Genomic DNA, 27,625 nt, shown 5'->3' with positions numbered 1-27,625 from the left:
CCCTCTTTTTATTCAATAAAGAAAAAACTGCAATCTCCATTATTAGGTTGAGATTAAAGGTAAAAGAATTCAAAACAGACCAATATAATATAGTTGAACTTTTAACTTTATTATTCTATTACAAAAGTAATGCATATTACTGTGGTAGAAAATGAGAAACACAAAAGTACAAAGTAGTTGATTTAAAATTTTCCCATTATCTCAATCCAGAGAAACTATTAATATTTTGTCATATTTCATTTCACGTCTTTTCCTTTGTGTTTTTGATAGCTCAGATATTACTGTAAATAAAATCTTGTATACAGCTTTTTCAGCATACCATTATATTAAAGGCAATTTTCCCTCATTATCAATAAAAATCCTCTTGGTAAACATAATCTTAACAGCAGATAACATTCCATCATATGGATATTCTATAGTTAACTTTAAATGTCCTAATATCAAATACTTAGTAGGGGAGTTAGTGGATCAAAGCATATAAACATTATATTATATTTGTTTCCCAGAAAGGTTGTCCTTGAGAATGCAGGGAGGGAATACAGAGTCCCAGTGAGGGTGAGGATGGCCTCAAGGCCGGAAGCCAGGAGGAGAGGGCTCACAGGTCCTGGCCTAGCCGTTCCAGCTCTTTGAGGAGGAAGTCCATATCAGCCCGGGTCAGCGCAGGGTTGGCCACAACCACACGGAAGAAGTTTCCCCTTGTCCCATGGGGCTGGTAGCCAATCATCATGGAGCCCTCTTTTACCATGCGCTCCTTGAGCACTGGGGCCACCTGCAGGAGTGGGAGGTGGTGGTGCCCACAGCTGCAGCCTGGAGGCCTGGCCTGCCCTGCAAACCCCAGATCCTCTTCCTTCCCATCAGCCACTGGAGGCAGCCCTCCTTGCTTAGACCCTGACAGTGGTCCCAGTTCACCTTGTCTGCCACCTCCAACCTGCTCAGCCTTCCCTAATCCTCATCTCTCCTATCTCCAAGAAAGCAGTCATGTGGGTCTTTTCCTGCCAAATCCTGACTTTTCCCTGATTCCCAACACTGCCTTAGTCTAACTTCAAAACTTAGTCATCTTTAACATCATCTTCTCCCCTCTCTTAATTCTTACCATATTTTTGATCTGTAACTGGGGATCAAAACTGCTTCGAACACGTTGGTTTTGAAGAGGTGAGCCACATTTTCTAAAACAGCATTAAAAGCCCCTTAAGGGCAAGAATATTCTTGTCCTTTTGGATCAGGACAGCATTTAGTACCTGTTTATACATAAGGACCAGGACATAACAAATCTCCTCTCCCGTAGTAGGCACTCCTGGACAGGCCTTCCTGGGTAATTCCATCCCAGAACCAGTAAGTAAAGCTCTTCTGTGATCTTTCTGCCTCATGTGTCTGCCCTGGAGCTTACCCTCCCAGCAGGGCCCCAGCACAGGAGCCTGTACTACACACTGGTGACTTCTCCTATAAGGCCTCTCTGTTATTCTCCTTACTTTCTGGAAACGTACCTTGTTTCTCCATCCCAACCTCATTTAAAAAAAAAGAAGTTGGTGTTTTCTCCCAGTCCACATTCCCACCTCAGGAGCAAGGGACCAGCCAAGGGGCCTGCCATGTCATTTGGAGCCAGCAGGGGGCAGAAGTGCATCAGCTGCCCCTGGTTCCTAAATTGGGTTAACTGAGCTAGGAAGAGAAAGCCTACCTTAGCCAGCCTTTCGCTGTAATCCGGGCTGTCCTGCTTCCCTTGAAGGGTGGGGGGCACGAACCAGAAACACACGTTGACAAACTCAGGCTGGGAGGAATGAGGAAGGAGAAGGTAGGAGCTAAGGAAGGGGACCGCTTTACCTCTCACTACCCCTTTTTGGCCCCATCAGGGCTTGGTGTGTGGGACAGGCTGGGGAGGGGGAGCAACAGAGCATGGGGTCATACCTCCATGACCAACTCAAATCCTTCCCGCTTCTTCATTTCCTCCACCAAGTACCTGTGAACAGAGAAAGAAACCAGAGTTGGAGGAAGAAAGACAGAGACACAGAAACAGACGAGATGTAGAAAAAAACAGAGCTAGCTGGATAGATATGTAGAGACCCACAGAGAATGGGAACCCTGAGAGCAGGAAAGAGAGAGATTATGGACAGCAGGGCAGGGGAACTGGGACCACTCCCATATCCTACCGGGCAAGGGCAAAGGCCCGGTCGACACGCTGCTCCAGCCCTTGCCCACCCTGCGCCTTCCACATGAGCCACAGCTTTAGACAGTCAACACGGCGGCCACACTGCACCACCTTGTCTCCTGTGTCCAGAGCTACATCGTAGAACTTGTCCTGCTGGAAAAGGTAGCTGGCCTGGGACCCATGACAGCGCTTGAGCAGGTTCTGGTGGGATGGGGTGGGGAATATTATCAGACCTCACCCTCTCCACTCAGGTTTTCCTCTAGGGTTGCATTAGGGGATTTCTTCACTCAGTCCACCCATTTATTTCCCTGAAACCAGGCAACACTGATGAGATGTAATCCAGCTAACTCAGACCCCTTTCTCTGGGCCAGCACCCCGAGCTCTCCCCAAACTCTACCCAGGACCCCTCCTATTGGAACTTCAAGCTGGAAACTTTTTCCTTTGTATGAAGAGCGGCCACTGGGGGAGTAAGGAAGCTCAATTCAGGGGATTTCTGTGGCTGCAGATATTTAGCTTCAGATGGGATGGTAAAATGAACATAACAAGGCCTAGACCCCCTCTAAGGTGGGGTAGGGAAGAAGACAGAGCTCTGGAGGGAGAAGTGGGGCCAGGCCAGGAGTTGCAGCTAGGGCAGGGGCAGTCTCACCGAGGTATCCCGGAGAAGAAGAGCTGAGCACTGCAGGCCTGCTGTAAGGAGCTTGTGGGGATTCCAGGCCACGGAGTCAGCCCTTGGGTGAGGTATAGCAAAGCTGGGTCAGCTGGACCCTCTTCAAGCTCTTCTCCTCTTCCAGATCTTCAGTGAAGGGACTTTAGTCTTATTCCCACCCCACAAGTCATGAGAACTTCCCATGTCTGACTGCTGACCTTCCAGTCCCAATCAAATATCTCTCCAATCCCCTTCTCCTCTAACGTCCTTACCCTAACCCTCCTAGCCCCAGAACGTTCTCTGGATTGAGTTCTAAAGGCTGGCTGGAGGAAGGGCCATACCTACCTCTGGATCCCATCTAAGAGATGCCTGTGAGTCTGTGACAGCAGGACACTCCCACCCCAGGCAGCCTGGGGAGCAAGGGACAGCATGGGCTTTGGTCTCAGCTCAGCCCACCACACCCCCAGGCTCAGGTCCCACTCACATCCACATGCAGCCACAGCCCATGATGCTGGCATATATCGGCAATTGCCTCCAGAGGGTCAAAGGCCCCCAGCACCGTGGTGCCAGAAGTGGCACTGACCAGGAACGGCACAGCACCCTGTGGCAAAGATGCAGAGGGAAGAAAAAGATGTGGGGTGGTCTCAAAAACTACCCAAAGCTTGGTGCTGGGCCCCAGCTCTAAGCTCTTTGCATGTCTGACCTGAGCCCATTTCAACCTCACAACAATGTGTTATTGCCCCCTTTAATTTGCAGGCAGGGACAGTGAAATTCAGATTCCATCTGATAAAGGGCACCTATGAAGACTCATGGCTAACATCAAACTGAATATCTTCCCCCTAAGATCAGAAATAAAAGATGTCCACTGTGATGGTTAAGTTTGTGTGTCAACTTGGCTAAGTTATGGTGTCCAGTTGTTTGCTGAAGCAAGCACTGGCCTGATTATTACTGTGAGGATATTTCGTAGATTTAAATCAGTAAGTAAATGTAAATCAGTAAGTTGATTATTTCTATGGCTGATTACATCTATAATCAACTGAGGAGACTGCTGTCATCAAAGAGAGAAGACTCATTCAATCAGTTAAAGGCTTTAAAAGGAGAAGTGATGATTTCAGCAGTCAGAAGGGAGAATTTTCATTTCTACTTCAGCAGCCACCATCTCCTGGGGTATTCACTGAAAACCTTCAATGGAGTTCCCAACTTGTGGCCTGCACTACAGAATCTGAACTTGCCCATCTCCACATTTGCATGAGCCAATTCCTATAATAAACCTTATAATACTTACATTATATATAATATATATAATATATATCCTGTGTGTGTGTATATATATCCCGGCAGCTTTGTTTCCCTAGAGAACCCTCAGTGACACAAAACCCATGAAGGAAGTCCTATAATGAAACTCTGTTTTGCTCCAACTCACATTTATTGTTAAGGTTTTATAAGCTCCTAGAAAAACTTACCCTTGAGTACTGTGGGCACTCACCCAAGTGTCTGCAAATGACTATATCTATACTTTGCACAGAGACAACAGTGACTACCCCAAAAGGAAGGTAAATAGTCCTCTAATTCTTACATGGGAAAAAAAAAGACACAGGAACCAAGAAACTGAAACTCAACAGAACCTAGAAGAGAACAGAGGCCAGGAGAGGCTGCCGTGTGCATTGACATGTGACAGAAGAGCCAAGGACCAAAGATCACTGGCAGCCAGTCCCAGAGCACCAGTCCTCAAGAAGAAAGCATTGCCTTGATGACGCCTTGATTTTGACTTTTTCTCAACCTCAAAACCATGAGCAAAATATTCCCACTGTTTAATCTGACCCTTTGCATGGTATTTACTCGAGCAGCCAAGGAAACAAAAATATCCACTCTTGCTGTTTCTACTCAACATTTACTGAAGTTCTAGCCAGAACAGTTAGGCTACTGTAAAGGAAAAAGTAAAAACATCTCTATTTGATCTTGATGTAGAAAATCCTAAGGAATCCAATAACAAACTATTAGAACGAATATACAAGTTTAGCAAGTATGCAAGGTACAAGATCAACATACAAACATCAATCGCATTTCCACACATTAGCAATGAAAAATCCATAAATGAAATTATGAAAATTATTTCATTTATGATAGCATCTAAAAGGATAAAATGCTTAGGAATAAATTTAACAAAAGAAGTATAATATATATTCTCTGATGACACACTATTGTTGAAAGAAATTAAGGAAGACCTCAATAAGTGGAAAGATATCCTATGTTCATAAAACTACAAACTGAATGTAATCCCTATCAAAACACCAGCTGGTGACCAAAGATAGTGGAGTGAGATGCACCAGAGTTCCATTCCCCCAAAAGTTTTACTCAAAAAGCAAAAACAGGCAGAACCACATTCTCAGAGCTCCAGAGAACAGTTAAAGGGTTACAATAACTAGGCAATTCCCAAATCAAGAAAAAGGCAACTTAAATATGGTAGAAAAGCCCATGCTACCTTTGCTGTCTGTTCCCTCAGTTGCGTCCTAGCTTGGTGTGGAGCTGGCCCGTGCTCCCAATGCATGGCCCTGGGCTCAGAGAGAGCAGAGTGAACCTTATATGTGTAAGTCTGTACCAGTCTATATGGTGGCAGCTTGAAGGACTGAACTGGGACACTCATCGCAGGCCCACTGTCCCAGAATTTGCCCAGCACACAGAAGCAGCCAGCAGGGCAGCTAATAGGGTATAAGAAAACAATCAAATCACAGCTGCCTGGGGAAAAGGAGTATTGGCTGTAAGACATATAATTTAGCACCCTGGAGAAGGAAAGACTATTTCTTATAGGAAAAAGGACATTTGAATGTACATAAACAAGGGAATTCTTAAGGCCAAAAGCGCATGCCCAAGATAAGATGCATGCTGAGAAAAGACAGGGAAGATGTTATGTTTCTGCTTTGGACTATTCCTTCGATCCATTGTTAGGAAGGCAAAACTCTGAAGGAGAGCACTTCCACAGGTAAATCTGCAAAGACTAGGAAAGGAATTTGTTTTTCACTTTTTCTTTTTTCCTTTTTTTTTTTTTTAATTATCTCCTGGCACTCAAGGAAATCTCAGAACAATAGAAGAATACAAGCTTAAGGAACAGACATTTCAGTCACTAAATTCCAAAGATAACAGATCAAAATATTAAAATGTCTAGCATGCAACAAAAGATTACAAGGCATGCAAAGAAACATGAAACTATGGCTCAAGCAAAGGAACAAGATAAAGCATTAGAAACTATCACCAAGGAAGACAAGACTTTGGATATACCAGGCAAAGACTTGTAAAAAGTGCTCTTAACTATGTTCAAAGAACTAAAAGAAAACACAAAGAACTGAAGAAAATCAGGAAAACAACAAATGAACAAAATTAGAATTTCAATAAAGAGAGAAATCATAAAAAGGAACCAAACAGAAATACTGGAACTGAAGACCACAATAACTAAAATTAAAAAAATTCCCTAGAGGGGTTCAACAGCAGATTAGAGCTGGCAGAAGAAAGAAATCAGTGAGCATGAAGATAAGACAATTGAAATAATCCAATCTGAGGAGCAGAAAGAGTAAAGAATGAAGAAAAATTAACAGAGCCTGAGGAAATTGTGGCACCCTATCAAGCATACCAATATATGCAATGTGGGAGTCCCAGAATAAGAAGAAAAAGAGAAAGGGACATGAGAATATTCAAAGAAATAATGGTGGGAAACTTTCCAAATTTAATGAAAGGCATGAATACACACACCCAAGAAGTTCAACAAACTCCAAACAGGATGAACTCAAAGGGACCCACACTGAGACACGTTATAATCAAACTGTCAAATGCCTAAGCAAAGAGAATCCTGAAAGCTGCAAGAGAGAAGCAATGTGTCATGTACGAGGGACAATCAATAAGATTAAGTGCCAATTTCTCATCAGAAACAGTGGAGGAAAGAAGGCAGTGGGATGACATACTTAAAGTGCTGAAATTTTTTTTAAATTGCCAACCAAAAATTCTATACCCAGGGAAACTGTCCTTCAAAAATGAGGGAGAGATTAATATATTCCGAAGTAAATAAAAGCTGAGGGAGTTCATCACCACCAACCCAGCCCTACAAGACTGGCCCTATAAAAATTGTTACAGGGTATTCTTCAGGTTGAAAGGAAAGGAAAAAACACTATACAGTAGATCAAAGGCCCATGAAGAAATAAAGATCTCCAATAAAGGTAACTACATGGGTGTGCCAGTTGGATGGACTATAACCCCCAAAACACCATTATCTTTGATGCAATCTTGTTGATTAGGTTGAAACCTATTGGTCAGTATTACCATGGAGATGTGACTCAATCATCTGTGGATGAGACCTTTCACTGGATTATTTCCATGGAGGTGTTGCCCCATCCATTCAGGATGAGTCTTTATTGGATCACTGGAGTACTTTAAAAAGAGCCACACAGGCCCAGACACAGAGCAGCTGTGAGTGACATCTTGGAGAGCAACTGAGAGAGACATTTTGGAGACAACTATTGAAAGCAGACTTATGCTAGCCCAGAGTTTGCTCCAGAGAAGCTAAGGAAGGACAGAACACCCCAAGAGCAACATTTTGAAGAATGCACAGGAGCTGAGACAAGAGCTGGAACGCAACCTGGAATCAGCAGATGCCAGCCACGTGCCTTCCCAGCTAACAGAGGTTTTCCAGATGCTACTAGCCATCCTTCAGCGAAGGTACTCTCTTGTTGATGCCTTACCTTGGACACTTTTGTGGCCTTAAGACTGTAACTTTGTAACCAAATAAACCCCCTTTATAAAAGCCAATCCATTTCTGGTATTTTGCATAACGGGCAACATTAGCAAACCGGAACAATGGGTAAATATAAATGTCAGTGCTATTGTATTTTTTATTTATAACTCTACTTGTAACTTCTTACAGGATTTAAAATGCAAATTCATTAAATTAGTAATGATAACCTATGGTTTGGACACAATTTATAAAGATGTAATTTGTGACAAGAACAACATAAAGATGGAGGGATGGAGGGTTAGGAACACAGTTTGTGTATGCTATTCAAGTTAAGTAGGTATCAAATACAACAAGATTATTATTCCGGATGTTAAGTTTAAGCCCCATGCCAAACAAAAAGAAAATATCTGAAAAATATATACAGAAGGAAATGAGAAAGGTTCATTACAAAAGGTCAACTAAATACAAAAGAAGGCAGTAATGTAAGAATTGTGGAGCCAAAAAGGATTAGGACTTACAAAAACCAAATACAAAAATGGCAGAAGTAAATCCTACATTGTCTGTAGTTACTTTAAATGTAAATGGATTAAGTGCTCCATTCGAAAGTCAGAAATTGGCAGAATGGATAAAAAAAGCATGACTTAACTACATGCTGTTTGCAAAAGACTCACCTTAAATTCAAAGACACAAGAAGGTTGAAAGTGAAAAGATGGAAAAAATATTCCACAGAAATGTTAACCAAAATAGAGCAGGAGTGGCTATACTAGTATCAGAAAAAATAGTCTTTAAGTAAAAAACTGTTAAAAGGGACAAAAAAGGGCACTATATATTAATAAAAGTGTCAATTCATCAAGAAGATATAACAATTATATGTACATATACATATACATAATATATATTTGTGTGTGCCTAATAACAGAGTCCCAACATACAGGAAGAAAACTTTGAAAAAATTGAAGGAAGAAATACATGGTTCTATATTAATAGTAGGAGACTTAAATACATGACTTTCAATAATGGATAGAACATCCACACAGTAGGTAAGTAAGGAAATAGAGGACTTGAACAATACTATAAACCAACTAATCTAACAGATAACATATAGAACACTTCATCCAACCACTGCAGAATTCACATTATTATCAAGTGCACATGGATCATTCTCTAGGATACACCATAAGTTAGGATACAAAACAAGTCTCAATAAATTTAAAAAGACAACTTATGCAAGGTATTTTCACCAACCACAGTGGAATGAAGCTAGAAATCAGTAACAGAGGGAGAACTGGAAAATTCACAAATATGTGGAAATTAAGCAATACTACTTCAAATAACCAATGTGGAAAAAGAAGTCACAAGGGAAATTGGGGAATTTCTTTAGACAAATTATTAAAACAAAAGCGCACCGTACCAAAACTTATGGGGTAAAGCAAAAGCAGTGCTCCGAGGGAAGTTTATACCTGTAAATACTTAAGTTAAAAAAAAAAAAAAAGCTCTCAATCAGTAACCTAACTTCATATCTGGAGAAACAAAAACAAGAACACCAAACTACAACCCAACGTGAGCAGAAGGAAGGAAATAATAAAGATTAGAGTGGAAATAAATGGAATAGAGAACAGACAAACAATGGAGAGAATCAATGAAACCAAAAGTTGATTCCTTGAAAAGATCAATAAAGTTGAAAAACCTTTAACTAGACTGACAAAGAAAAAAAGAGAAGAGATACAAACAACAAAAATCAGCAGTGAAAGGTGGGCCACTACTACTAACCTTATGGAAATAAAAATGATTATAAGAAGATACTATGAACAACTGTATGCCAAAAAATTAGAAAAACTAGATGAAATGGACAAATTCCCAGAAAGACACAAGATACCTAAATTGATTCAAGAAGAAATAGAAGATCTCAACAGACCAACAGCAAGTAAAAACATTAAATCAGTAATCAAAACCCTTCCAACAAAGAAAAGTATAGGACTAGACGGCTTCACTGGTGAATTTTACCAAACATTTAAAGAAGAATTAACAGAAACCCTTCTCAAACTCTTCCCAAAAATTGAGGAGGAGGGAACTCTTCTGAATTGATCCTATGAGGCCAGCATTACCCCAATACCAAAAACAGATAAAGATATCACAAGAAAATTACAGACCAATATCCATTATGAATATAAATGTAAATATCCTCAAAAAAAGTACTAGCCAACTGAATCCAATAGCATATTAAAAAGATGATACACCATGACCAAGTGGGATGTATTCCTGGAATGCAAGAGTGCTTCAACATAGAATCAATCAATGTAATATACCGTATTAATAGAATGAAGGGGGAAAAAATCACATAATCATCTCAATTGATACAGAAAAGACATTTGAGAAAACCCAGCACTCTTTCTTGATTGAAAAAAAAAAATTTCAGAAAACTAAGAATAGAAGGGAACTTCCTCAACATGGTAAAGGGCATATATGAAAAACCCACAGCTAACATCATACTCATTGGTGAAAGACTGAAAGCTTTCCCTGCTGTGATCAGGAATGAGACAAGGATACCTGCTTTCTTCACTGCTAATCAACATTATATTGGAAATTCTAACCAGAGCAATTAGGCAAGAAAAACAAATAAAAGACCTCTAAATTGGAAAGGAAGATATAAAACTATCCCTGTTCACAGAGAACATGATCCCATAGATAGAAAATCCCAAAGAATCCAGAAGAAAGCTACTAGAGCTAATAAGTGAATTTAGCAAGGTAGTGGGGTACCAGATCAACATGCAAAATTCAGTAGTATTTCTACACATCAGCAATGAACAATCTGACAAGAAGTTAAGAAAACAATTCCAATTAAAATATCACCCAAAAGAATAAAATATCTAGAAATAAATTTAACCAAGGATGTAAAGGATTTGCACACAGAAAACTATAAATCATTGCTGAAAGAAATTAAAGACCTATATAAATGGAAAGATAATCATGCTCATGGATTGGAAGACTTAATGTTATTAAATGGTCAAGTCAATACTACTCAAAGCAATTTACAGATTCAACACAATTGCAATCAAAATACAACAGCCCTCTTTAATGGAAAAGTTAATCATGACATTCATATGGAAGGGCAAGAGGCCACAAATAGCTAAAACCATCTTGAAAAAGAAGAACAAAGTTGGAAAAATCACACTTCCCAATTTCAAAACTTATTATAAGTCTACAGTAATCAAAACGGTGTGTTATGTGCACAAGGACAGACATATAGATCAATGGAATAGAATTGAGAGTTTAGAAATAAACCCACACATCTACGGCCAACTGATATTTGAAAAGAATGTCAAGTCCATTCAATGGGGAAAGAATAGTCTCTTCAACGAACGGTCATGGGAAATCTGGATATCCACATGCAAAAGAATGAAAGTGAATGCCTACCTCCCACCATATACAAAAATTATGTCAAAATGGAGCAGTAACTTAAAAGTAAGAGCTGAGAGCATAAAAATCTTAGAAGGAAACAGTTTTAAGGCCTTGCATTTGGCAATGGATTTTTAGATATGATATCAAAAGCACATGCAACAAAAGAAAAAAATTGATAAACTGAATTTCATCAAAATTTAAAAACTTTTGTGCATCAAAGGACATTATCAAGAAAGTAGAAAGAACCTACAGAATGGAAGAAAATATTTGGAAACTAAGCATTTAATATCCAGAATATATAAAGAACACCTACAACTCAACAACAAAAAGACAAACAAGCCAATCAAAAAATAGGCAAAGATCTTGGACAGTTCTCCGAAGCAGATACAATATAAATGGCCAATAAGCACATGAAAACACACTCTACATCATTAGTTATTAGGGAAGTACAAATCAAAACCACAGTGATATGCTACCTTATACCCACTAGAATGACTATTAAAAAGAAACAGAAAATAAAAAGTGCTGATGAAGACGCAAAGAAACAGGAACCCTTGTACATTATTGGCAAAATGGTGAAGCCACTGTGAAAACTAGTTTTGCAGTTCCTCAAAAGGTTAAACAAAAAAACTACAATATGACCTGGCAATCCCATTTCTCAGTATACACTCAAAAAGAACTAAATGCAGGAACTCAAATAGATATTTGTACATCAATATTCACAGCAACATTATTCACTACAGCCAAAAGGTGGAAGCAACCATCAACAGATGGATAAACAAAATGTGGTATAGGCATAAAATGGAATATTACTCAACCATAAAAGAGAATGACGTTCTGATACATGCTACAACACAGATGAAACGTAAAGACACCATGTTGAGTGGAATCAGACAGACACCAAAGGAAAGATATTGAATGATTTCACTTACAAGAAATAACTAGAATACGCAAATTCAGAGACAGAAAGTAGAGTACAGGTTACCAGGGGTAGGGACAGAGAATGGGGAATGTGGTAGACTGATTGAATTATGTCCCACACAAAGACACATTTAAGTCCTAACCCTAAGTCTGGTGGGTGTGGACTCATTTGTGAATAGGATCTTTGAGGACTCTGTTTAGACGAGGCTAAATTGAATCAGAATGGACCTTAATCTATATGATTGAAGTCCTTATAAGCAGAGGAAATTCAGACGCAGTAAGTCAATTAGAAGAAGCTAGAAAAGGAGAGAGATCACCATGTGATGGGGGCAAAAATGCATCTGTAAGTCAAGGAACCCCAAGGATTGCTGGCAAGCTAGTGCCAGAACCCGAAAGCCTCCATGAGAAAGCACAGCCTGTCAATACCTTAATGTTCAACTTCTAGCCTCCAAACTGTGTATCATTAAATTCCTGTTATTTAAGCCAACCAGTGTGTGGTATTCGTTATGGTAACCCTGGCAAACCAAGACAGGGAGTTAATGCATAGTGGGGCAGGGTTTTGAGTACCCCAAAGAACACTCCAAGAAGGAGGCAGAGGGGTCCTACTCCACTACCCTGGCACCTCTCACTCACTCACCTCAGCCTCAGCAAGACTGATCTGCCTCTCCAGATCCTCAGGAATCATTTTTCCTCTGGAAAAGAAAACTGGGTGAGTAGAGAAGGGCCAGGCCAGAAGGGGGAACAGTTGAAAGTAGGGAAAGGTAGAGTTAGCAATGCAGAGAGCAACCATAATACTGGCTTTTCCCTAAGAGGGGTAAAACATCTCAGAGGACGGGGCAGGAGGCACTGGTAGACTGATAGACAGAAGCGGCAATTCTGCAGGAGTAGAGAGGGGAGAGAGGTCCACCCAGGGTCTGGGCCTGAGGCCACCACTTTCTGGCAGCAGGAAGGTATACTGTGACAAGCTGGGTCAGGGCCAGATGGACAGACGGATCTTCACCTCTCATCTGCCTTGACCACTCGGACACTGTCAGTGCCAAGTCCCAGAAAAGCAGCCCCCTTCTTGATGGAGTAGTGACACTGTGAAAGAAGGTAGAGGGCAGGTTAGCATGACTTGGGCTAGGGGGCAGGGGGCAGGGAGGGTGGGGAGGAGAGAGAGGGCTTCTCAAACGTTAATGTGCATACAAATCAGTTAGGCGTCTTGTTAAAATGAAGGCTCATATTCAATAAGTCTGGAGTGGGACCTGAGATACCACATTTCTACAAGCTCCCAGGTGATGCCACTGCTGCTGGTCCATGAACTACACTTTGTGTAACAAGGGTGTAGACTGTGTCCACTGCACCCATCCACCCACCTCCTCACCCTCAGCAAATGACAAAGCAATGTGAATAGGAGTGTTGACTCAGCCTCCTTGATTGGAAGGAGGCACATCAGCTGGGGGGCAGGCTGGCCTTGGAGAAGACAGGCTGGCCAAGTAGAGAATGTGAAGGGTCTCTGACTCAGCTGGTTAAAGGTTAGACCCCCAGGGCCATGCCTGTGCCTCTTCCCCACCTCTTGCGATGCAAAGAGGGCCAGAGGCGGCAGTGTACGGAGGCCCCTTTGCTTGCAATCCGGGTAACGCTGATAGCGGGCCAGGTTCAGGGCATACATGTTGGAGATGGAGCCACCTGTCACAGGGAGGGGGTGGTGGCAAGAAAGAGGGGCAGCGGGTCAAAACTGGAGTCCTCGGCCTGGAATAGCTGACTGAAGAAGAGGAGCAACTGGCTCTCAGGTCAGGGCCAGGCTCAATGAATGACAGAGTGAAAACCCAGAACAGCCCCAGATGGGTAGTTCCTCCTGAACTCCTCCCCCCCCTCATCCTGGGCTGCCCTCAGGAGATAGCCCCCACCTGAGAGCAGGCCCTAGAGCACTGATCAGCTACTGTGTGGAAAACACAAGGATAAAGGGGACAGGCAGGGTCCTCTTCAAGGGGAAACAGAGGAATCTCTCCTTCCTACCTGCTGCCTAGAGCCAAAGAACAGTGGGGGAAATGGGGGAGGAGAGCCCTTAAAAAGGCCGGGGAAAGAGTCCTCCTTCTCACATACCAGGGCAGAAGACCCCATCCCCAGAGCTCCAGCCCACCAGGGCCCGGAGTGTCTTCAGCACCTCCTCTTCCATAAGTACAAACACAGGGGCGATTTCATAGGTATACCTGCCAGGAGAAGGAATGATGAAAGGGAGAAGACAGGGACGGACTGCAATGTCAGGCCCTTACACTATAAAGGAGTCAAAGAAAGGAGGTGGTGAGAATGAATGAGGGAAGGGTCCCAATAGAGGAACAAGCTGGTGACAAAGAACCAGGGAAGCAAGGATGAGAAAAAATTTGGGTCAGAAGGCATGAGAAGGCTTGGAGAATGGGGGTCCAGAGGATATGAGGGAAAAGACTCACAGAGACACCCATAAAGCAGTAAAGAGGGGGGGAAATTATTATATCCCACAGTAAAAGCACCTCTCCCCCAAATCCAAATCCTTTGTGGGGGTAGGGGGGAAATGGGATGGCTCACTGGCTGGTGTTGAGACTCTCGGTGATAATCCGCCCGGCCAGAGAATGGGGATCCAACCCTGAGAAGAGCTGGTTGAAGAACCGAGGGTGACCTGGAGAAGGGGGTGGGGCAGGGAGCTCAGAGTGGGCTGGGTACAGACTCCAGAAATTCCTTCCACCAGAACCCAGACCCACAGGTCTTCACGCTGTATCGAATCACAGCCTGGCACCGTTCCAAGATCTGCTCCTGCGACTCCCCTTGGCTCCGCAGCTCCAAATCCAGCAGCTGCTTTAGCTCCTCTGGCTCCTTCCACTCACAGACCTTGGGGGAGAAGCAGGGTATTCTGGCTGCCCAAACTATATCACAATAGATAGACACAACACACCACCAACTTGCACTTAAAGCAAAAATTTAGGAATATTTCCAAAGCAATACATGAACAAATGTAAATAAATACACTAAGACCCAGTATATAAATCCCTAGGGCACAGAGTGAGACTGTAATACATTCTGGGGAGAAGCCTTCTCAAAGGAGGCAAGTTCTGAGCCAGGTTTTGAAAGAAAAAGAGGTTTGATGGAGAGGAGGAGGGAGAAAGGACCCACCTTCTCAGAAGCACTGGTGCCTTTCCGAATGACCTCATCCACAACAATCTCAAAGACGTCCTGAAGAAGGGCTTCCGCAGCAATGGAGTCCCCATCAAGGGAGAGGAGTGGTTTAGATTCAGCCATGAGGATAAAATCTGTGAGCAGAAATGGCCTGTGTACCCCACCTGAACCTCACCCATGAGAACCCCAACCCTGCAATGGGCCCAAGACTCCAAGAGTCTTGCAACTCAGTCCCAGATTTCATGGCACAGACAGGGACAAGTGGGAGCATTCCAGGAAGGAAGCCAGCGAAAGTCAGTGGAAACAGGAAAAAAGGCAGGCTAAGCAAGTGGAATATAGCGGCCACTGCCCACCTAATGCAAAGACCAGTCTTACCTTTCTGCGCAGGTCTCTGTTCAGGTGGGCGAGAAGCAGGATACACAATTGGCTTTTCAGAATAGTAGGACTAGACAGCAGAGGGAGTGAGGTATAAGCCTATCAGTCACATAGCCATGACATCACTTCTCATGACCCTTGTCCTAAAAAGAACTTACATTTGGAATACGGACAGCAGGTTCCAATAAGTCCCCTAAATAATCGTTAGTTTACACAAAGAAGAGGGAAGGAGATGCAAGTCATAGGCAAAAACACATGCCACATTAACCTCAGGTTTGGGGAGTGGAGGGTAAGCAGGGAAGAAGGGATTCCCCTCCATGGATCAAAGTGCCCAGAGCAGAGATGTCTGACCTGGAACAAGGAGCAATCCAGGGAACTGCTACAGGTCAGCCTGGGGACTGAAGGGAGAGGGAACCTAAGAGACATCTGTGAACTGGTTTAGGTAGGCCTCAGAGGCCAATCTCTTTTGTGCCCCAACCTTGCCAATTTTTTTGTTTGTTGGTTGGTTGGTTGGTTTTTTCAGAATTGTTCTGATTTCTAAAGCACTCTTCTAGAGCAGGAGGGAAAAGCAGGTTACAGTGAGGAAGCATTTTGTTAAACAAGTGTAGTCCTGTGCCTTGCAAACCAAAGTGTCCAATAAACGGGGAGTTATTGTTTGAAGTGAGCACAAAATGATGCACTGAGAAAGCCTCCTGTTCCACAGGGAAGCTAAAGATGCACATGCAACAGTTACAGACCAAGGCATGACTGGATGGCGATCCTAAGTATCATCACAACTGAGAAAAGGAGGAGACCAATGAAGGCTGAAGACAGAAGACTTACACCAGGATTGGAGGTGAATCTTGAAAGTTGGGAGGAGAAATGGGATGAATGAACGGAAGGAAGTGGAGGGCATTCAGGGCCTAGGAGAAGCTTAAATTGGAAATGAGGGCAACTTGTTCTGAGGTCAAGAAGACACCCAGAACATGACTCCCAGGGGAATGAATCTCCCTGGTGACATGGGACATGATTCCCCGGAATGAGCCTGGTCCTGGCAGCGAGGGACTGATAGTGCCTACTTGACCAAAGGGAGAAAAAAAGAAAAGAAAGGTAACAAGCTGAGGTCACAGAGGCTGAGAGATCTCAAACAGAGTCAAGAGGCAATCCTGGAGGTTTCTCTTATGCAAGCTCCAGCTAGACATCCCAAATGGCCACAGCATGCCTTGCCCTTGCCAAAAGTAGTCCTCAAATACCTAGGTCCCTACTTGATATTCTATAAAAGAAGCACTCACTAAATTTTATCTTTCAGAAACGTAAATCCACCAGAGTGTTCCTATACCAGACAAGTCCTAAAACCCAGAGGCAACAGCCTCTTTAAGATCAACTATCAGATGCGCCCCTCTTCCCCATACTGTCCACACCCCCTTTCAATAGGAACAAGTTAGGTTGCTCACTGCCTAGACACCCCTGAAGAAGGAGAAAGAGAATAAGTGAGAGGAAGAAGTAGCAACAAACAAGATGAGATTGAACAAATGTCTATGAATACTGAAATTTTATATAATTATATATATATACTTTTTTTGGGGGGGGGATGCTGGGGTATTGGAATGGCTGGAAGGAGGTAAATGACATAGTGGAACTGTAGCCTTTAGCATTCCTTGGGATTTGTTCTATAGATGCTTGTTGAATTGAGCCCTGAAGGTCTTCACCTTTCTGTACATACTTTGTATTGAATAATAAGGAAAGAACTGAATTGTGGAACTGTAACCCATAACAATTTTTGAAATTACCTGTATGACTGCTTGTTGAGTTGTACATCAGGAGATGACACCTTTCGGTATGTATTTTATATTTTACAATAATGGAAATGGCTGAAGTTGTAGAATTGTGACCCATAACATTCTTTGAGATTTGTTCTCTAACTACTTGTGAAATCATACATTGAAAGTTATCACTGTTATGTATATATGTTAAAGTTCACAATTTAAAAAAAATGGAAGAAAAAAAAAAAGACACCCGTCTGGCTGGAATGGAGGGTCTGCATGGGTGATATGGGAGCAAAGGCAGGTAAGTAGAGCTGTGTAAGATTATGGGGAGTCTTGGGTGATAGCCAGGCCCAGGAACCTGAATTTTACCATTCAGAAAATGTGACGTTACTAACAGTCTATGGCAAGGAGTAATGTGATGAAACTGATGCTCTCAGAAGACCAGTTTAGTACAGATGCAGAAGAATTAACAGCCTGTTATATAGTAAACCAGGAAAGAGGTGATCCACACTTGAATAAGGGCAGTGTTGGTAGGAAAGGACAGATAGAGGAGTCTGCAGGTCACTCACTGGATTATGCTGAATTCAACAATTATGGATTCTATGACGGAGAAGAAGGAGAATTAAAGATGACCTTTTCACCTATCAGTGAGGCCCACGAGCCAATATAGCCTGTCCATGCACTTGGACCTTCCAATATGCCTTAGTGCCTCATTCTTAAATGTAAGCAGATACCCAAGGATCAGCAGACACTTGAGGAATGTTCCTAACATGAACCACAGAAGCAAAAACAGATAAACAGAAAAAAGGCATTTGGGGGAAGCAGAGAAATGCAGGAAGCAGAAGAAAGCCTCAAAAATACAACATACAGCAGCCATGAAAAAGATAGGTTGCTCTAAAATAGGAATACTCAGAGAGCAAGAAAAAGCTGTAGGGTTTTAAAAATCTGGCAACCAAACTGAAAAATTACATGAAATGATTATAAGGTCAAGAAAATCACAGAGAAAAAAAAAAAAAAAGGGATGAACAATGAGAGAGAAGAGATACGAACTTTAGATCAATCCAAAAGACCCAATATTCAACTAACAGAAATTTTGAGGGGAAAAAATAGAAGGGAAAGAAATTATCAAAGAAAGCTTTAAAAAAAGAAGGACAGGTTAAAAGAGTCCACTGAATGCCCAAAACACAGGCAGATTATAATATTTCAGAACAGTGGGAGATCCAAAGACATCCATAGATAAAACAAAATAAATAAACCAAAACCAGGTCATATACAAAGGTTGGAGAACCAGACAGCATCAAACTTCTCCATCAAGGAGAGAAGCAAAGGGAATTCCCAGGACTGTAATGAAATTGGTACCAGGAAAACAACTGTGTACCAGTCTTCAGGGAGAAAAAAAAGAATAGGAGACTGTGCCAGTTTGGATATATTATGTGCCCCAAGAAAAAGCCATGATCTTTTAGTCCAATCTCATGGGATATTGGGATTAGGTTGTTTCCATGGAGATGTGACCCACCCAACTGTGAGTGACACCTTTGGTTAGGGTGTGACCTCTGATTGAATGTTTCCATGGAGATGTGGCCCCACCCATTCAGCATGGGCCTTCATTAGTTCACTGGAGTCTTACAAAAGAGCTCACAAACAGAACAACCTCAGAGCTGCAGCTTGGAGACACATTTTGGAGATGGCCATTGAAAGCAGACTTTTGCTAGCCCAGAGTTCCTGGGAGAACCTAAAAAAACACCCCCAGATGCCTAGAGAGAAACATCCTGGGAGAAAGCCAAATTGAAACCAAAACCCTGGAGCAGACGCCAGCCACATGCCTTCCCAGCTAACAGAGGTTTTCCGGATGCCACTGGCCTTCCTTTGGTGAAGGTATACTTGTGTTCATGCCTTCATTTGTACATTTTCCTGGCCTTCAGACTGTAATTTGTAACCAAACAAACCCCCTTTATAAAAGCCAATCCATTTCTGGTACTTTGCATAATGGCAGCATTAGCAAACCAGAACAGGGACTATGCTCAACTAGGCACCAACACTGCCTGGCAATATTACTATTTTCAATTGTCAGCTCTCTCCAATTCTCCATAGCAACTACTTCCAAATTTTTCCACACCTCTCAAACAACGGACCCATCTACTTTTTCCCTCCCTCTCTCATTTCATACTAAAATGAGAAAATAAAACCCATCAAAACTCCTACAACTTTTTGCTACCAGCACTCTGGATCACTTCATTCATTCATTCATTAGACATTTATTCAGTACCTAGTATATGCCAAGCACTTTGGTGGCCAGTGGAGATACAACAGAGACCAAAAGGCCAAAGCTCTGCCCTCACAGTTCAGTCTAAAAGAAGGATCACCAACCAGCAGATGGTGAGTCAAATCCCACACACAGACCTGGTTTTGTTTGGCTTGCACAGTACGTTTTAAAACTTTTAAAAATGACTGTCAATGCTGAAAGATATTTTACATAAAATTAGAGATGACCAGCATCTTATGGAAAAATCAGAAGACCCAGCAAACGGGGCCTGAATTAATAAGTACCAACATACAACTATAGTTGGAGCTCTTCCTTTATTATATTTTTGTATTTCATATAGTTTCTTTTCAATTTTTTAATTTTTGATTAAGCAACACATTCATGAATTCAAAAATGAAAACAATATAAAAATATTAATATGATGAAAAATCTCATTCCCACCCCATCCCAAATGCCCCATTCCCACTCCTCACCCCCACAGGTAACCATTTTATTATTTTCTTGGCTAGCCTTCCAGAGCTTCTGATGCAAATACTATTTTAGTTCCCATTTGCTTAAAAAAATATACATACCAAACAATGGATTAGCTTAACAAAAGAAATTTATTGGCTGATGGTTTCAGAAACTAGAATTCTTGCTTCCTCCCAGGGCTGGTATTTTCTGGCTGGCCAGCAATCTTTGGGGTTCCTGGGCTCTTCCATCACATGACAATGCACTTGACGGCATCTACTGGGCATCTTTCTCTTCTGGGTTCCATTGCCTTCTGGCTTTTTACTCCTATTGTGGCTTCTCTCCATGTCCAATTTCCTTTGCTTATAAGGACTTCAGCCATATTGGATTAAGGCCCGCCCTCATTCAGTTTGGGCAAACCTTAACTAATAATGTCTTCAAAGATCCTATTCACAAATGGGTTCACGCCCACAGGACCAAGGGTTGGGAACTGAACATGCCTTTTGTGGGGGACATAGTTCAGTCCCGCACAGTACAGTCTGCCCTCTGGATCCCAAAAAAGACACGTTCTTCCCACATGCAAAAAGCATTCATTCTGATAATTTAAAAAAAAAAGAAAAGAAAAATTCATAGAACTACACTACAGAAACAGTGAGCGCTAAGTTAAACATGGACTATAATTAATAACACAAATATAAAAATGTACTATCATTTGTAACAAATGTTCCACAACAATGCAAGCTGTTAATAATAGAGTAGTGCATGACAATTCTGTATTTTATGCATGATTGTTCTGTAAACCCACAACTTCTCTAGTCAAGAAAAAAAATACATTCATTCTATCATTTTAGCTTTTCAGAGAAATGCTGAGTACAAAGTCTCATCAATATTAGTTATGGGTGTGGCCCATCCCGGTGCAAAACTCCTCTCAAATGGGCCTGTGAAACCTAGAAAACAAGTTATCTCCTTCCAATATACAATGGTAGGACAAACATTGGGTAAACATTCCCATTCCAGAAGGGAAATATTGGAAGGAAAACAGGGGACATGGGTGCAAACAAATCCAAAACCTAACAGGACAAACTCCACTAGATTTCAAGGTCTGAGAGCCATCTGTGGATTGACGTTTTGTCCTCCAGGCCTGGTGGAGCAATAGCTCCATCCCTTCCAAGCCCTTGCACAGCAGCCAGGCTCTCCCTGAACACTGGCCCTACCAGAGCCCCACCCTGTCCAAGCATCAGAATGGCGGCCACACTCTCCACAAACCAGGCACAGGTCCCACCATCTCCACTGGGGTGGTGGCAATCTGCCTGAACAACAGGGACCAAGACCTACCCAATGAAAGCACTGGGGCAGATGGTCTGCTCCCTCCAAGTACAGTGGGGCAGACCCATCCTTTGCACATATGTGGACAGGCCCACTGTCTTGGCTGGAGATCTTTTTGGTCCAGACCTCTGCTGCCATGTTGCTACCCTTGAAGTTATTCTTCCTTCAATTTGTCCCTTCTCTGTCCCTTTCACTCCAAACTACACAAATTTTGCAAAACCCCTGTCATCTTTGCATGCAGTTCAATCAGGTCCAAACCATCAGACAAAAGGACTTTCAACAGATTCGTCCTGGATAAATGCATTTCCAATCCTGACTTGCTCCAAGGTGTCTGAATGGATCTATGCTCAGTCACACCCTCTTTAGCAAACGGTTGTTCAGTTAAACCCTCACATGGAACCCTATTCTCTGGGAACTCACTTCCCAGAAGCAGAGGGAGGTCCCTGATAGAGCAGCTTCTGACCCTCATTCAGAGCACGCTATCTGCACAGGCCGAGAATTTTCAAATCATCAGTCGCTGGTTCCTTTGTGCTTAAGAATTTAATTCTCAGCTTATCCCTTTCCTCTGGCATTTCACTATAAGCCGCAAGGAGAAGCCAGGCTGTACCTTCCACACTTAGCTTGGAAATCTCATGAAATATCCAAAGTTCTTCACTTACAAATACCATTTTCAATCCGACATGAGAACACAATTTCACAAAGTTCTCTGCCACTTTATAACCAGGATTGCCTTACTTCCTATTTCTAATAATGCATTCATCATTTCCTTCTAAGACCTCAAAAGAAGTACTCTTAACATCCATATTCCTACCAGCAGTCTCGTCAAATCAATCTAGGCTTTTTCTATCAAGCACCTCACAATTCTTCCAGCCTCTACCCATTATCCAATTCCAAAACCCTTTCCACATTTTTGGTATTTGCAACAGTAGCATCCCACTTCCCAAACCAAAAACTGTTTTAGTTTCCCAGTTGCTAAAACAACTTGGATTGGCTTAAACAGCAGGAATGTATTGGCTCATGAATTTGAGGCTAGGAAAGGTTCAAAATTGAAGTGTCAGCAAAGTGATGCTTTCTCACTGATGACTGTGGCATTCTGGGGCTGGCTGCTGGTGATCCTTGGTCCTTGGCTTTTCTGTCACACAGAAATACACACAACGGCATCAGAGTCATCTTCACCTTTCTCTTCTGGGTTCCACTGACCCCTGGCTTCCTACTCCTCCCACGGCTTCTCTCTCTCTGTATTCAGTTTCTTTTGCTTATAGGGACTTCAGCCATATTGGATTAAGCACCCCCCCCCCATTCAGTTTGGGGACACTTTATCTAATAACATCTTCAAAGGTCCTATTTACAAATGGTTTCATATCCACTGGAACCTGAATATGCAGGGGGACATGATACAATCCCCCAAAATTGTGACAAATGTAAATGCAACAAATGTGAATATATATTCTTATTTTCTCCCTTTTATACACAAAAAACAGCATCTAATTACTTTTCTGCACCTTGCTTTTTTCAGGTAAAATTTTATAGGCAATCTCACATTAGTACATAGAAAACTTACTCATCCTTTCCTTTTTTTTTTTAATATAATAGCTTTACTGACATGCCATAAAATATACTTTTAAAGTATACAAATCAGTGGTTTTAGTATATTCACAAAGTTGTAGAACCATCACCATTATCTAATTCTAGAACATTTTCATCACCCAAAAGAGAAATTCATTAGCATTCACTCCCTTTTCAGCCCCACCCCAGCCCTGGCAACCACTAATATACTTTCTGTCTCCATGAATCTACCCATTCTGGATATTTCATATAGATGGAATCATACAATGAGTGGTCTTCTGGGGCTGGCTTCTTTCACTAAGCACAATGTTTGCAAGGGTCATCCATTTTGTAGTATGTATCACGCTTCAATCCTTTTTTATGGCCCAACAATATCCCATTGTATGCACAGACCACATTTACTCGTCTATCATCAATTGATGGTTATTTGTTTCTACTCTTTGGCTATTATGAATAACACTGCTATGCACATTCATGTACAAGTTTTTGTGTGGACACATGTTTTCATCTCTCTTGGGTAGACAGCTGGGAATAGACTTACTGGGTCATATGGTAACTCTACGTTTAACTTTCTGAGGAACTGCCAAATTGTTTTCTAACATGGCTGCACCATTTTACATCTCCACCAATAAGGTATGAGAGTCCCAATTACTCCATATCCTTAATAATGCTTGTCCATCTTTTTTACCATATCCACCAGCATTTGTAATTTTGATAGAACTTGCCAACATCTGTAGAAATTGAACTAACAGAGGAAAATGCCTGAGTTCTCAGCCTCAGCAACAGTGTGTGGTCAAACTTATGGGTCTTCTGCATTTGAGGAGTAAAAAACGGTTTCTCAGTATAGTTTTAATTTAGTTGCACCCCTGTATTAATCAGTTTTGCTGAGATAATAAATGACCTCAAAATCTCATTGACTTACAAAAACAGAGGTCTACTTCTCTTTCATAGTTTAGATTGGTGGCAGGGTTAGCTGCAACTCTGATTCACATGCCTTTATTTCATGACCCAGGCTGAAGAAACAGCCCCTATCTAGGACACACTGTTCCCACAGCAGAAGGAAAAGAGCAAAAGGCAGAGAAAACCATGCACTGATTTTTTTTTCATGATTTTATAAAATCCTTTATAGTTTTTTTTTTATTAAATTCAGTTTTATTGAAATGCATTCACACACCATACAATCATCCATGGTATACAATCCACTGTCCACAGTATGATAACATAGTTATGCGTTCATCACCACAATCTATCTATGAACATTTTCCTTACATCAGAAAGAACCAGAACAAGAATAAAAAATAAAAGTGAAAAAAGAACACCCAAATCATCCCCCCATCCCACCCCATTTGTCCTTTAGTTTTTATCCCCATTTTTCTACTCATCCATACACTAGATAAAGGGGGTGTGATCCACAAGGTCTTCACAATCACACTGTCACCCCTTGTAATCTACATTATATATAATTGTCTTCAGGAGTCCAGACTGCTGGGTTGGAGTTTGGTAGTTTCAGGTATTTACTTCTAGCTATTCCAATACATTAAAACCTAAGACATGTTATCCTTTTTGTCCTTTAGTTTTTATCCCCATTTTTCTACTCATCCATACACTAGATAAAGGGGGTGTGATCCACAAGGTCTTCACAATCACACTGTCACCCCTTGTAATCTACATTATATATAATTGTCTTCAGGAGTCCAGACTGCTGGGTTGGAGTTTGGTAGTTTCAGGTATTTACTTCTAGCTATTCCAATACATTAAAACCTAAGACATGTTATCTATATAGTGCATAAGAATGTCCACCAGAGTGACCTCTCGACTTCATTTGGAATCTCTCAGCCACTGAAACTATTTCTTCTCATTTTGCATCCCCTTTTTGGTCAAGCAGATACTCTCAGTCCCACGATGCCGGGTCCACATTCATACCCGGGAGTCATACTCTGCGTTGCCAGGGAGATTTACAACCCTGGGAGTCGGGTCCCATGTAGGGGGGAGGGCAGCGAGTTCACCTGTCGAGATGGCTCAGTTAGAGAGAGAGAGGCATGCATTGATTTTTAAAACTGCTCAGACCTGGCACATGGACGGCACTTCTGCTCACATCCCACTGACCAAAGCCAAGTCACACAACGAAGCCCTAGGGCAGTGGGATGAGGATATATATTCTTCCTACAAGGGGGCACTGCAAGGCACATGGCAATGGATGAAGATGTAAAGTCCCCTTAGAGGATCACTGGGTACAGTCCCTTTAGTAGGGGTTTGCATTCTATTTCACCTCAGTCCATACCAGCCAACCTCGCTCAGCACCTGGCCCCGTAGATACTGTATTTGAGGTAAACCACTGGTTTAAAGGTTTCCTCTCTTTCTCCCTCAGGGATGCCTTCTTAGTTATATCCTCTCATTTCTTCAACTTTCCTCTGTACTGCCTCTTTCTCACAGCATTTTAAATTGTTCAAACTCTCACAGCATGTCCCTCTCTAGCTACCTACTCTTTTTCAGGCAAGCTTCTTGAAAGAGTTGTCTCCACTCCCTGCCCATTTCCTTACCTCTCACACTTTCCTCAGCCTGCTGCCATCTAGCGCCTACCTTCACAGTCACTGAGAACTACCCTGCCTCCAAATCCAATGAACACATGTCATCTTTAACCTACCTGACCCCTCTGGAGTCATCTGGCATGGTTTGCCAGTTCCATCTTGAAACATTTTCTTCTATTAGCTTCCATATTACTCCCTCTGGCTTTCCCCCTTTCTCTAACCATTCTTCAGTTTCCTTTGCAGTTTCACCTCCCTCTGGCCCTCCCTTAAATGCTAGAGTTCCTTGGAATTCTGTCCCAGGGCCTCTTCCATCTGCACTGTGCATCCTTCCCTGGGCAATCCCATCTACTCCCAAGGCTACATGCTGATAACTCCTCCATCCCAGACCTCTCTCCTGAGCCCTAGATACATGAAGCCAACTGCTTAACTTGGAAGTCTCACAGGCACTTCACACTCAATAGGTCCAAAACTGAACTCATTATCAGCCCTCTCAAATCTGCTCTTCTTCCTGGGTTCTCTGGCTCAGTGAACAGCCCCATCTTCTACCAGTTGCTCAAACCAGAGAGTTGAATGCCATCCTTGACTTATTCCCTCCCTGCCCCCAGACCACCCAAATCTTCCATCTCTCCCCATCTCTACTGCCACTCCACCGCCAGTATCACTCCTAGTTTACTCTAACAGTAATAACTGATCTCCTATCTCCTGACCCTTGACCAATTTTTTCCTTTGTATTTAATCTTCAAAAGCTGTTACATCTTTCTCTCTCCTTCAAAAGCACCAACACAACACTAACACCTAAATAAGGCTAGACTTTTTCTCTCTGGGCTATGCTGTAATGCTCTTTTCCTTAAAAAAAAATGCTTTAAAGGGAAAAACAGTAACTTTACAGTGGAGAAACCATCACCAGCAAAAGGACAGACTGACACCACCGGACTTCTGATAGGAGGCACTGAGAAGCACTCAACATCCCTTCATAACATTTCTGCCTAACCAAAATGCATAACCTAAATCCAATGATGAGAAACCAGATATCCAAATTCAAGGTCATTCTACAAAGCAACCAGCCTGTACTCTTCAAAAATGTCAGTGTCATAAAAATCAAAGAAAGAATGAGGAACTGTTCTAGACTGAAGGAGACTATAGACATTAAAACCAAATGCAATGTGGATAGGAATTAAAAAAAAAAAAACTATAAAGAACATTATTGGGACAATTGGTGGAATCTGAATATGGGCGCTATCATAAATAATAGTATTCTATGAATGTTAAATTTCCTGAACTTGATTATTGTATCATAATTATGTAAGAAAACATTCTCATTCTAAGAAAATATAAGCTGAAACATTTAGTGGTACAGGAGCATGAGAACTGCAATTTTTTCTCTAACAGTTCATAAAAAAACAATACCATGTGTATACATCTACATGTATTTTTAAATAACAACTTTATCGAGACATAATTCACATATCACAAAGTTCACCCTTTTAAAGTGTACAATTCAGTATATCACAAAGTTGTGCAGCTGTCACCAATAATTCCAAAATATTTTCATCAACCCAAAAAGGAAACCACCATACCCATCAGCAGTCACTCACTCCCTTTCCTCCCTTTCCCTCCCTCCCCACCAGTATACTGACTGGAAAAAAAAAAAAAAAAAGCTGATAAAGGAAAAAGACTGCAAAATATTAACTGTGGTTACTTTTATTTTCTTATTCATACTCTTCTATATTTTTATAATGCTATATTCTACAACTCATGTAATCAAAAATTAAGGTTATTTTTAAACAACAACAACAAAAGGATGACAGAGGAATTAAGGGGGCAACCAGAACTTCCAAATATACAAATTGTCAGGCTCAAGGAATGTCCCTAGTACATCACGTGGTTTTCCAGCTCCTCAATCCACAATCAGCAAAAAGTTCTAAGGGGTAGCAAAGAAAGCCATACACTGCTCATCCCTATCATGCAGCCCCAGGTGGCATGCAGAGAGGAGAACGGGTTCAGCTAGTTCTGCAAACACTCAGTGTCCACTTCTGCATGCCTGGCCCTACTCCAGGTGCTGTGTGTGTCCTGTGCACTACGGCTAACAGCCCAGCAAAGGGGACCAGCATGTAAAATTAAAAGCATAACTGCCACAATAGACAGTGGAATGCTCACGAAGGAAGGCAGGACTGATTAACTCTGCTCAATTGGCCCAGGGTAGCCCTGAAGAAGAAAATGCTCTGGCTTTCTTTGAAGAGAAAGAGAGCATGTGGGGAAAGATTACCAGATAGGCTAGTAGTCATTACACTGCTAAGTGTAGGGCCTAAGTGTAGGGCCTGAGGTCGGGAAGCTGAGGATTGGGCCTGAAGTTGGAAAGGTCACATGGGAGGCCTGCCTGGGGGCAAAGAAATCAGGAGAGTTGCTTCTCAAAG

The 27,625-nt window shown here is 42.0% G+C and overlaps 1 protein-coding gene across 20 annotated transcripts in view; it reads right to left on the bottom strand.

Annotated features, from left to right (window-relative positions):
- CSAD (cysteine sulfinic acid decarboxylase) overlaps positions 1-27,625 on the bottom strand; it is an 82,106-nt gene that overhangs the window by 46,364 nt on the left and 8,117 nt on the right. For 6 of the 20 annotated variants that reach the window (XM_037847630.1, XM_037847637.1, XM_037847641.1 and 3 more), the window contains 14 exons: positions 14,956-15,092; positions 14,547-14,673; positions 14,374-14,464; positions 13,915-14,021; positions 13,382-13,497; positions 12,830-12,909; positions 12,467-12,521; positions 3,274-3,390; positions 3,135-3,199; positions 2,790-2,871; positions 2,145-2,344; positions 1,903-1,954; positions 1,676-1,765; positions 89-769 (listed from right to left, as the gene is read on the bottom strand). In XM_037847630.1, coding sequence (XP_037703558.1) covers positions 596-769; positions 1,676-1,765; positions 1,903-1,954; positions 2,145-2,344; positions 2,790-2,871; positions 3,135-3,199; positions 3,274-3,390; positions 12,467-12,521; positions 12,830-12,909; positions 13,382-13,497; positions 13,915-14,021; positions 14,374-14,464; positions 14,547-14,673; positions 14,956-15,092 — 1,493 coding nt within the window. In that variant the 3' untranslated portion in view covers positions 89-595. The other 14 variants (XM_037847631.1, XM_037847633.1, XM_037847634.1 and 11 more) reach the window with 9 other exon arrangements.

Source organism: Choloepus didactylus, chromosome 8 (assembly GCF_015220235.1).
Source record: "Choloepus didactylus isolate mChoDid1 chromosome 8, mChoDid1.pri, whole genome shotgun sequence".
NCBI lineage: Eukaryota > Metazoa > Chordata > Mammalia > Pilosa > Megalonychidae > Choloepus > Choloepus didactylus.
This window is presented reverse-complemented; position numbering and strand designations above follow the sequence as displayed.